This window comes from Aphelocoma coerulescens, chromosome 20, assembly GCF_041296385.1.
Source record: "Aphelocoma coerulescens isolate FSJ_1873_10779 chromosome 20, UR_Acoe_1.0, whole genome shotgun sequence".
NCBI lineage: Eukaryota > Metazoa > Chordata > Aves > Passeriformes > Corvidae > Aphelocoma > Aphelocoma coerulescens.
Genome location: NC_091033.1, coordinates 6,560,747 through 6,571,830, shown reverse-complemented (window position 1 = coordinate 6,571,830; position 11,084 = coordinate 6,560,747). Strand labels below are relative to the sequence as shown.

The 11,084-nt window shown below is 48.2% G+C and overlaps 1 protein-coding gene across 1 annotated transcript; it reads left to right on the top strand.

Annotated features, from left to right (window-relative positions):
* The first annotated feature begins 1,832 nt into the window (after positions 1 to 1,832).
* On the top strand, positions 1,833 to 10,016 carry GHRH (growth hormone releasing hormone). The gene is made up of 7 exons (XM_069034289.1): positions 1,833 to 2,003; positions 5,233 to 5,332; positions 6,163 to 6,294; positions 6,997 to 7,101; positions 7,703 to 7,846; positions 8,148 to 8,244; positions 9,109 to 10,016. The coding sequence occupies exons 2-6, from the start codon at positions 5,253 to 5,255 to the stop codon at positions 8,209 to 8,211; spliced, it is 525 nt and encodes a 174-aa protein (XP_068890390.1). The 5' UTR covers positions 1,833 to 2,003; positions 5,233 to 5,252; the 3' UTR covers positions 8,212 to 8,244; positions 9,109 to 10,016.
* Positions 10,017 to 11,084: the final 1,068 nt, after the last annotated feature.

The following is an 11,084-nucleotide window of genomic DNA, read 5'->3' as shown; positions in this document are numbered from 1 at the left end:
GAGCCTGTGGAGCCTGGTGGAGGAGTTCCAAAAATGACCCTTCCGGGTCCTGGGAAGACAGGAAGGTTTTGACTGAAGCTGGGACAGGAAATCCCAGGGACAGAAAAGCTGCTCTATTTATGCTATTGCAGAACTCCTAAGCTGGATACACCCAACAGAGCCTTAAGGGTTTTTAGAAATTTCTGCTGCCTCCTGCAATTAACCCAAAGCCACTGTTGTGGGTCTTGTTTGGTCCAGCTGTGCATGACAGAAACCCAACCCAGGCAGCACAAGAAAACCCCTGGGATGGTGGAGCTTTATAGAGCCTTCTGTGAAAGCAGCTCACTTGAGATATGAACATGGACCACAGCCCTCCTAACCCAAGCTGGGCAGCAGGCAGCTATTAACTAGTCAGCTATAGACTGATTCTCCTTGATCTACTGATTCTCCTTGATCTGAGAAATATCGCCTGGTATCATATGCAGCTCTCTGTAAGGCATGGGGCCAGCTGGATGGAGAATCAGCTCAAGACCAGGCTATAAGATAATACCTTGAAGCAGCGTTGGCTCTTGGCTGGTTTAACAGCATGACCTGATTCATCTGTTCAGCCAGTGCAGCACCAAGACAGTGGAAGAAAAATAAGTCATGCTGAAAAATTAGTGCAACCAGCCTCACACATGAGAGAACACGATTCAAAAAAAAGCTAACAAAAATCTCTTTCCAGTTTGCAGGGACCTCATGCAGCTGTGTGCACCAGGACAAGGGTTTTGGAAAACCTGCTCTGTGCTACCCAGAAATCCCTGTCTCCAGGGTCTCTACTGGATGATATGCCTGCCTGATTTGCAAGAAGCAATGAGAGGCAATAGTAGAGTGAGACCATCGCTGGATGCTTCTGACCCCCTGCACACACAGGCACCCATGTGCACACCAGCTGCACCATCCTGCCTACACTCCCTCTCTGTCACCAACAGCTGTGATGCTGTGTGGTGCCAGGTGAGATATTTGGCAGCAGGCAGACGTGAGTCATCTCACCTGCTGAAACTTCTTCCCATCATCGAGTCATGCAAGCCCTGAGACAGGATGGTCTGGGTCCCCATCAATTCTGGGCATTGTAAAGCCAGTATGAAAAATCTGGCAGGTGGAGCTCATGCTGGCACTTCATTTTGAACTCCTGTGAACTGTCCCGCTCTTCTCGGCACCAGGGCTCCGTGTTCGTTTTAATGGGGCTTTCATAAACCTTGTTCCAGGAATGAGCTCAGCTGCCAGCGCACGCAGCACCCCAGGGAAGACCCCTGCCTTTTTCCAGAGCACATGAATGGAGCAGGGCTCTCCAGCTGCTTTGTATGCTTGGTGTGAAGCTGTGATGTTTGTGAGGGACTGAAGCATGAACTGCCCCCCTAATGCAGGTGTGAGTAACAAAGGAGAAGGAGAAAAAGGCTGATAATCAAAGAAAAATAAAATGGCAAAGAGATCAACCCTCCTGTTCAGGCAGTGTGAGAAAGTACTGATGGTTAACTCACTCTCATTGTGGAGTAGAAGGAAAAAATGCAATTGCGGGGGAAAAGCAAAGTTTACCTTGCAAAGTGAATTTGTCATTCACTCTGCCAGATTATTGCTGTTATTTGCTCTTCACTCCTGGAGGGATAACGAGAGCAAATGACCCTGGACTACGGGCATAACCCCCTCCCCACCACCTCCCCGCACACACACGAAAAGAGGATGCAAACACAGCCTTTGAAATTCAGGAGGATAATTGATTCTCTGACGCGTGGAAGCCCACAGGACTCCCGAGGGAGCTCAGGTATAAAAGGCGGAGATGCACCTCCCTGGCAGCCAGAGGACACTGGGGGAGATTCGGGAGTGTCCTCCCTGCTCAGCACGAGAGCAGGTCCTGCCTGGCACCGTGGGGGCACGGACCCAGCGGGCTCACACAGGCAGCTCCAGAGGAGAAGTTGGATTTGCAACAGGGGAAGGAACACCTGGGCAGGAGCTGATCTAGGAAGCACTTGTTTTCTCCAGGAACGGTAAGTGGGAGCCTCTCTCTGTGCATTAACACGATAATGTCTATTTGGAAGTTGGAGACAATTAAATTCCACTGAAATACAATCAAAGCTGGCATCAGGAATTAGCTTTGCCAGGTACGACAGCCTTTGTACCACACCAAGATTTGTACCAATATGTTTTTGTACCAAGTTACAGAATGAAACAATAATTTAACTACATCACAAATGCAAACCAATGGAATTACACTATAGATGAGCTTTATAAAACATGTTAGATGTTTACCAGCTGTAGCACAGTTTTTCTCTTTTGCTATGTTGATGTGAGTTCCTTTTACCCTGGTAAATGAACGGTGTTTCACTCACCCAGCAATGAAGCTGTGTTTCAGGCAAACCAGAGTGTGAGGAGAAACACAACAGCGTGTTACAGGTAATGCAAAGCCAGCCACGATGAGGCACAAGGAGGCACTTAAAAGGATTTCTGCTTTTCTAATGCAGCATTTCAGGGTATGAAAGTTTCGGCTTTATGAAACAGCAGGCATGGCAAAAGCTTCATTTTATCTACACAGAGGTATTTTTAAGACTGCTCAGGTTGAGGTTTCAGAAATGGCAAGAGGTAGTTACCCAGCTCTCCAACATCACAGTCACAATGCTGCTGTTCCCACTGCACAGGATGGAACAAAGCTATTACGTTTCATCTGCTGGAATGGTGCTAAAAGCTCTTCATCTTAAGGGGGATTTATTTATTAATCATTTTTTCACATGCTGCCAGAATGGAAAGTGAAGGTGTCCCTCACCTCAGGAGAATTTCGAAGGTGACAATGTTTTGCAGACCTGTTAAGCTGCCTGCACACAGGGTGACACTTCAATTTCCCAGCTTCTCCTCTGAAACAGCAGACACATCTGGGAAGGGATGTAGGACTTTAATTTCTGATTTATTCCCGAGGGAAAGAGGGAGACAGACATACCCAAAAATCTGGAAGCAGGCTGTAGCTAAGGGAGAGAAGACAAAGCAGGACAGGGGAAGAAGGACAAAGCCAGAAACAAATAAAAAAATAATTGCAAAGAAACTAATAGTAGAGAAATTAAAAAAAAAAAAGGATCTCAAATGTTCATAAAGCAATTCTAGAGGAAAACCCAACATTCAAAGAAGAGAAGCCAGAGACAGAAAGAAAGTGGTAATCAGGGCTGTATCCTAGGAAGAGGAAAGGAAAGCAGACAGCCTCGGGCTAGGTTTTCATTTACATTGGCACTTCTCAGCTCACATAGAAGCTTCTCTAGTACTGATTAAATCTCCTGGTTGGCACTTTCTATAGATGCTGGTGCCACAGGCTGCTGGTACCCACTGACAGATGCCTTAGGTAATTTCCTCTATCTAGGAAGATCTGACTTGGGATTTTCTTGAAGATATTTAGGGCAGAGGCACAGAAGAAGAATGTTTTTCCAAGTACAAATGAAAAAGGGAAAAAGAAAGGGAAGGAGGGGATTTATTCTAAAAGCAGAAGTCCTGTATATCCATCAAAGTCCCTTTTTCCCTTCCTTTAGGCATTCCTTGGCTCTCTGCGGGGCCAAAGAGATTCTCTAATAGAGCAGGAGGTAGGAGATGCCACCCACGGGCATCTCTGAAGAAGCTCTGCAGGAGCCAGGAGCTACTGTGGTGCTCCCAGGGGAGCTGCTGGGGAAGCTGCTGGTCCCATCTGGGAGCACAAGCAACTGGAAACAGAGACTGGGCTGAGAATGACTTTGTGATAAGAAACCCCATTTCTTAGAGTGACACCTTTTCCCATGTCTGTCCGTGCACTTCTGCCACTGCCACTAATTCTGTTATTGACTTCCCCGGTGTCAACATCAGACCCACTTGCAAGACAGGTTCTTAATCAGCCTCCCCCTCCTTGTGTTGATCTGCTCCGTCCAAGCAGAAAAGAGAGCTCTCTGATGATGTTTTCCAGCAGAAAGCCCCCCCCCCCATCAGTAAAACCCACTGCTTGAAAGTTCACTTGAGCAATCAGAAGTCCAACCAAACCCTTTCCATCTGGAAGCTGCTCCCTTTACAATGAAGTATTGTTACACATTTGGAAGAGGTGGGTTTTTTTTCCCCTGTCTTAGGGAGATCAAACATCTTGCTGCCCTTTTCTTGTGTAAAATAAGATAGGGAACAGGGAAGCTTGGTATTTTAAAGCTTTCTATCCACATTCTTAAAGAATCTTCTTTGAGCAAAAGATCAGTCGCTTTCAGTGGAAACTCAGGAAGAGCAGCATTCACTGAAATACCTTCCTACTGTTGCTCGCTTCCAGGGAAAAAAGCGCGGCATTCAGCTCCCGAGGGTGTGTGACCTCGGGCGACTCTGCCCTGAGTCATTCTCAGCTCTTCAGCCAAGCCCAGGAGACGAAGCTCCGCAGCCAGGGCTGCACACACGGCTCAGCGCAGCTCCCCTTGCACCAAAGCCGGTGCTCAGGGGCAGGTGGGGGCTGCTCTGCACACAGCAGCAGTTCAGCCCTGCCAAAGGGACATGTTTCGGTCCAGTCCCCTCTCCACCCCAGCACGACTGATGGAACAGTCTGTGTTTTGTTTGCAAACCAAGCTCAGCACTTGCCTTCGATAGATGGCTTTGCCAGGGTTACCTCTGTGCCAGTATTACCCCTTTGCCCAGGAACTTTATTTGGATTTCCCCGTTTCTCCCCAGTCCCTGGACAGCCAGAGACGCAGCCCAGTCAGCTGTCAGGCACAGACCTGTGCCATGCAGGTACAGCCGTGTGAGCAGACACATCCCCGGGACAGCGGGGCAGGAGAGGTCCCAGGGCTGGTTGCAGACGGTCCTGTGAAGGCAGCGAGGCTCCTTTCACATCCCTGCCAACTGCTGCCCCCATCCAGCTGCTTTTACAGCCCGTGCAGGGGTCCCTGGGGCTCACACCAGCCCAAGAGAGAGCTCTCCTCCAGCCACAGCAGTGGGACAGGTCAGTGAGGGGGTCCCACAGCATCAAACCCTGACTGGCCCTGCCTCCCAGCCCGAGGGAGACACCAGCTCCCAAGGGGTCACACACAGCCACTGCCCCCAGGAACTGCACTCCATGGGGAAGACTTTGCCACACCAAGACATCTCTGCCTCGGGAAGCACCACAACCACAGAGGCACATTTCCAGTCCCTCTGTGCTGAGAAATGAGCAGGGGGACTGAGAATACAAAGGTGGCACTTGGCCTCCCCTCCCAGACCAGAGCACCTCACTGCCCTGACTCAGGCTGCTCTGCATTTTAGGTGACTCCAAGGGGTGGAAGATGCTGGAGAAGGCCACCCTGCTCCTGTTCCTGCATTTAGTCACGTGCTCCATCTCCTCACCTCTCTATCCAGACCTCAGGTAAGTGCTGAGTGCTTTATGCACGCTCCCACTCTGCCTCATCTCTGCCCTTGTGCAAAATAAGCAGGTGCCAAATTAAAGTTGCCAGCACTTCTGAAAGCCAGATGAACTCTAAATGTGTTGCTAGGCCTATTTCTTCGCCCTGTCTTAATTTTTTTGGGTATACTGCTGGCCTAGGGGTGATTTCCAAAGGAGGCAGGCACCTGATGGAAAATTTCAGCCCAAACAGTTGAGTTTAGAATTGAATGCTGGGTTCTATAAAGGGAAATCTGGCAATCTCCAGGGCAGGCAGCACCTCCAGCTCAAACACTGATTAAAATTTGTGGCTGCAGGGCACCTGCACTGAAGTCAGAGCTGCAGATATTCTAGTACATGAACTCTACAGATACCTATTAATATTTTAAGTATTTCCTTGTTGGCTCTTAGAAGTTGTAATATTGCTTTGTACCACTACAAATCAACAGAAGCCCAAAATCGAGCATTGGCTTCTCTGATGTGGATTTGCAATGTCCCATAGAAAATGCTTTAGCCTTGTGCCAAAGCCATGGCACAATGATACCAGAAACACTGGGATTTTGCTTACGGATGCTGGGAGCTCAGCGAGGGGGATGTGTGCTTGAGGCAGCTCTATCAACCATTTTTTCACTGTTGGAAGAGCTTCAGGGCAGCTTCTAGCTGGGGAGAGGGCCAGACAGTACTTGTGTTACTGCTAAGATGGGATGACAAATGGAGAGAGAAAAAGCAGGAAAATGGGGAATAATGGTTAAGAAGATTGAGCTCCAGCTGTCATCTGAGCACATCTCACAGTGTGCCTGGGGTTTGTCTTGCAGGTACAGTCCAGGGCCGGTGGCTGGCAAGGCCATGAGCTTCCAGCTGCAGCACAGCAGCTCATTGCAGAGCCATAACCCCTTGGCAGAGGAGCAGGAGGAGAAGGGTTTGTTAACAGACCCCACTGAGAAAAGGTTTGTACCTCACCTGCCAGCCCTGTGGCTGCAGAGTGCACTGGTTACAGTCTCCCCCAGCCCAGGAGCAGACCAGCAGCTCAGTTGGTCCCAAACAATCACCCACGTCCAGAACCATGTCCTGCTGTCCCCCACCAGCAAGGACACACTGACAGGGGCAGGCTTATAGGCCCAGGGCTCCTGCAGGGAACAGAATTTTCCACTGAGCTCTGGGACTCGACCTGCAGGGATGTTAGAGTCTCTCCTTTCCACCTCTGCCTGGAGATAGATGATGATCATTTCTGTCTGAAGCACAGAGGACTAGTCCTTACAACAGTGAGACCAGCCAAGTGGTTTGTGTTTCCCTTACCTGTGGATTTTCTGGAGCTGGGGTCTCACCACAGGCTAGAGATCTGCTGGAGGCTCCTGTCACCCTGTCCCAGACACAGCCCTCCCAGGAGGTGATGGTGCTGCTGCAGAGCACAGGAATGTCCCAGCCCAGCTCTGCCCTAGACATTTTATTTTGCCTGCTGCCTCCATGTCAGGACTGAGCTCCCTCAAATCCTTTTACCCTCCAACACTAATGCAGTCCAACACCACAAGGTGTTTGCTGTGGTTACCTGCCCTGATAGTAGCACTGTTACACGTGGGGTGCTTTGTTATTTCTCACCTGGAGGGTTCACTGATGGCTCAGAGAGCACATTGTGCTTCCTCTCCCCCCAGGATGCAGCGCCATGCTGATGCCATATTCACTGACAACTACCGGAAATTCCTGGGGCAGATTTCCGCCCGAAAATTCCTACAGACCATCATTGGCAAGAGGCTCGGGTAAGCCCCAGCACCCTGCTGTCCTAGGGCTGAGTTTTGCTTATTACCCTGGGCAGTGCCTTCCATGCACCTGGCAGAAATAGCTGCCTTTTACTGCAACAGAAGCAATCTCTCCTGCTGTTCCACATCCCAAAAGGCACCCTGCATCCCTAGTCTTGGATCCCCCTAATCATAGCTATCATTAGGCAGCCTAATTAATCCTTTCCTCCAAGGCTATAAGCATCACATCAGCTGAGAGTTCTACAGCAATACCAACAAGCAATAATATTTGCAGATAATATTTGCCATGATCCTTCACTGGTAAGGAACAATTGTCCCTGGCCTGGTTTGAACACAGAAAGCAGCCTCTCCATTACCCTTGGCTACTTAGATCACTGACTGCCACTAAATAAGACCAACTGGTCAGATGCAAGCCAGCCCAAAGCCATCTTCTAACACAGGAGCAAATACAGCAACCAACTCCTTGCTGGAATGAAGCAGAATGGCCTTAGGCTCAGTCCCAGCAGGCTCCCTTGCTGTGCTGCTCAGCCTGAGCCAAACTTTAAATGAGGGACAAAAAAGTATCTCAGAAACAAAGATATTTCTCATTTTCACCTAACAGAAGCAGTGAGAGCAGCCCAGGGGAAGAGGTGCAGGAATTCCTGACCAGGCGCCAGTCTGGTCAGGAATACCTGCACCTGGACAGCCAATACCACCAGCAGATGGTACTGAGGGACTTCCTGGGAGCCATCCTGCAGAACCAAAGGTGGGTGGGAATCAGTTCATTCTCTGCTTACCACAGGAACATGTCCAGGTCCTCATTGCTGGCTGGCTTCCAGATGTGAAACTACTGAATTAAGTGTCATTTCAGGAACAGTCAGGGAAAGAATAAGGCTGACCCCAAGCAGGGTGCAGATAAGAACAGCCTGTCCTGAGCCAGCCTGCAGCACACACAGCAGCACATCACTCTGCTGTCTTCTCAACCTCGTAATCCAGTAAAATAGTAGCAGAAAAGACAATTTCTCTCTTGATCCTAATTATATCATTCCTGTCCTTTTCCTTGATAGGCCTCAGGACACTGACAGCAGTTGGTTAGAAGGCTTTCCCAGCACCCTGGCTAAGCTCATGTAAATACTTCTCCCTTTTCCATCTCCCCACGCTCTGGTGAGTACCATTCCCTGCTCAGTCCTGTATATAACTCACTGCTGCTGCACTGCTCAAGGTTTGAAGGCTCTCCTTCAGCGACACCAGCTCCCACTGCTGTCCATGAAAAAGATGCTTGCTGCAATTTAAGGGGAAAAAAACTCCCAATCAATATTGTCAAGTACCTAAAACCTTGTTAGCTTGAACAGACAGACCACAAGTGCTGTGAAGCTGCACGTGGATGTCTGGGAAAAGGCTTGCAGCAATCCAAAGCAAAGCGATGTGAAATAGAGTGCCTGAGTGTCTGCACCAGGCTAAAGGCAGACAAAAGTCTTCCTCCAGCAGCAGAAGCTGCCTCTAGGTCCCTGAGACATGTCAGGTTTTCCCTGCACTGGACAGCAGAGGAAGTTTTACTGTTTTCTGTATCCCTCACTCCTGAAAACAGTCAGCTGGAACTTGAATTATGCTCTAAATCTTGCCAGCCCTGGGGGGCTGAGAGCCAGCAAACCATCCATCCTTGGGAATACCTTCACCTGTACAATGACCAGTTGTCCTGTGTGAAGCAACCTCCTTTTACTGCCCTGTCCCACAGAAATTAAGCCTGTCCAATCCTGCCAGCACAATATAAAGGGGTGTGGAGAGATCAGTGTGCACACTGAACAAAAGAGGGGCTGGGGAAGAGGGGGAAGAGCAGAACTCTCCACAAGTCACCCCTACGGATTCAGCTGGGAGAGCATGGCATTCCAGCATCTCTCTAGCCATGCTTGACTTGGTTACCTTTCCACAAATAAGGTCAGTCAGGAAAAGCCTCCAAAGGATGAAAAATTTCCTGTGTGCACTTATGAAGTTTTCTGGTAATTCTCTTCTCCTCCTCTTTCTGTCTAGAATAATTCAGAGCTCGTGGACCAAACTGTACAGTGAGCCTTTCATGGCAGTGAAGACACTCCCAGATGTGAGCAGCTGGAAACTGATGCATACACTCCTCAGATCTGATCAAAGGAATGCAGTGCTGATGCACTACTTAATTTACTCCAGTCTTTACAATTTAACTCCCCTCTTGAATCCTGTACTGAATCAGGAAAAAGCCACCACTGTGGTTTAACCTCAGGCTGCTTTACACAGAGACTAAAACAACTGAAACACTTGTAATCCTGGGGACATTCTGCCTACTAATTAAGGTTTCAAATCACAAAGTGTAGCAAAATTTCTGCCAAGCCATCATTCTGTTTGAGGGCCTGATTAATAAATATGAGCCCACCAAAAGGCACCTTTAGGCAACTTAGTAAATTGATTACAGTATCCTCTAAATTGAAGCTGATGGCATAACCACACACAGCAAGGATCAGGGCGAGGTGAGACATGAATCCACACATCTCCCATTCATTGGAAACACTGCCCTGGGCTGCTGCTGCTGCCTGGCTCCCTGACACAGAGCCCTGGCAGCAGAATGAACCCTAAAAAGCTCAGCTACGGTTACTGCTCAGCCTTGAGGAGCTCAGACTGAAGTTACAGCTCTGCCAGAACTAAAGGAGATCCCTGTGCATCAGATTGGGCTGTCACTGTTTCCACTCAACGTCCTGCTGGGTGCCATCCCTGGCTCTGAACTCCACTGTGGCTACAGCTACAATTGTAAATGTTTTAAAAGGAGTAAGTTATTAGCCCTGTGAGCTCATACAGCTACTTCGTCCCTCTCACCCCAATCCCCCTATTGTTTGTGTAATAATTATGTCTTCAGAAATGTAAATAACACCAGGATGGGGTCTGCTTTCCCAGCAGCAGCAGGAAATAGGAGTCGTTCTAAATAAACCTGTCCAACAGCAGGTCAAGATGGCTCTTTTGTTGAGACCTCAGTTTCTTGATTGTGGGCCCAGAATGGAAGATGCTCCTCAAAGACAGTGGAAGGATGACTCAAAACTGGGCTAACAAAGGCACCAGCTCCAGTACCAATGACAAGACCAGACTGGAAATACAATGATAAATATATGTTAAGACCTCTCCCTTAATTCTTCCCTCCTTGCACTCCAACAATTCCTCGATAGTCTGCAGTAGTTACCATCTCATTTTTCCTCAGGTGACATGTTTTAGGATAGGAGGCTCCAGTGTGCATGGAAATTAGTTCATACTTGTACCAAATCCTTACCTGTCACAGCCTCCCTGTTCAGGTTTCACAATTCCAGCACTAGGGAAGTATTACAAAGCACCCAGCAGGATGGGAAACATCGAGAGGATGTTGAGGGAGATCAGTGAAGCTGTGACAGCAGCAAGAGCACTAATGGATAACTGCTACCCTTCCATGGGCAGGCAGCTGTCAGAGACATCAGCCATCCTTGTGCTTCAGAAACACAGAAGAAGAATCACCTGTAGCCTGGTTCAAAATGGGTTTGTAAACCTGTTCTGTAACAACACACTCAAAGCCATTAGGACTTACTTCAAAGGAAAGGAATTACAAAAAATGAACCAGCTTCCTAAAGTAGCAAGTTAAGATGGTAGCAAAAAAAATTTAAACTCTGTTAAGTGGCATAAAAGGCATATGCAAACACTGGATTGGATACCCCCAATAAAATCAAAGACCTATCAAAAACATTTCAGAAAGTGTTTGGGTGATTAAATCTGGGTGATTAAATGGCTGGGTGAGTGCAGCTATTTAGAATAAAAGAGACTTCAAAATGAGGAAACAAATGCTCAAACTCTGCAAGATTAAATATAAAAACAAATGAAGCAAAATCTGAGGAATAAAAGACCAAAATAATAAAAACAATCTTTCCTAATGCACACCCAAGGAAGTAGAAAAAGCAATAGCAACACACAGCTTAGAGAAGACACATCACAGGGGCACTCCATGGTTTTCCCTTTTGCATCTG

Excerpts from the sequence above, each read along its gene's own strand:
- GHRH (XM_069034289.1), top strand. The coding sequence starts at position 5,253 with ATGCTGGAGAAGGCCACCCTGCTCCTGTTCCTGCATTTAGTCACGTGC. Across the intron at positions 7,102-7,702 it reads ATCATTGGCAAGAGGCTCGG|AAGCAGTGAGAGCAGCCCAG; the intron begins GTAAGCCCCAGC and ends TTCACCTAACAG. Across the intron at positions 7,847-8,147 it reads GCCATCCTGCAGAACCAAAG|GCCTCAGGACACTGACAGCA; the intron begins GTGGGTGGGAAT and ends TTTCCTTGATAG.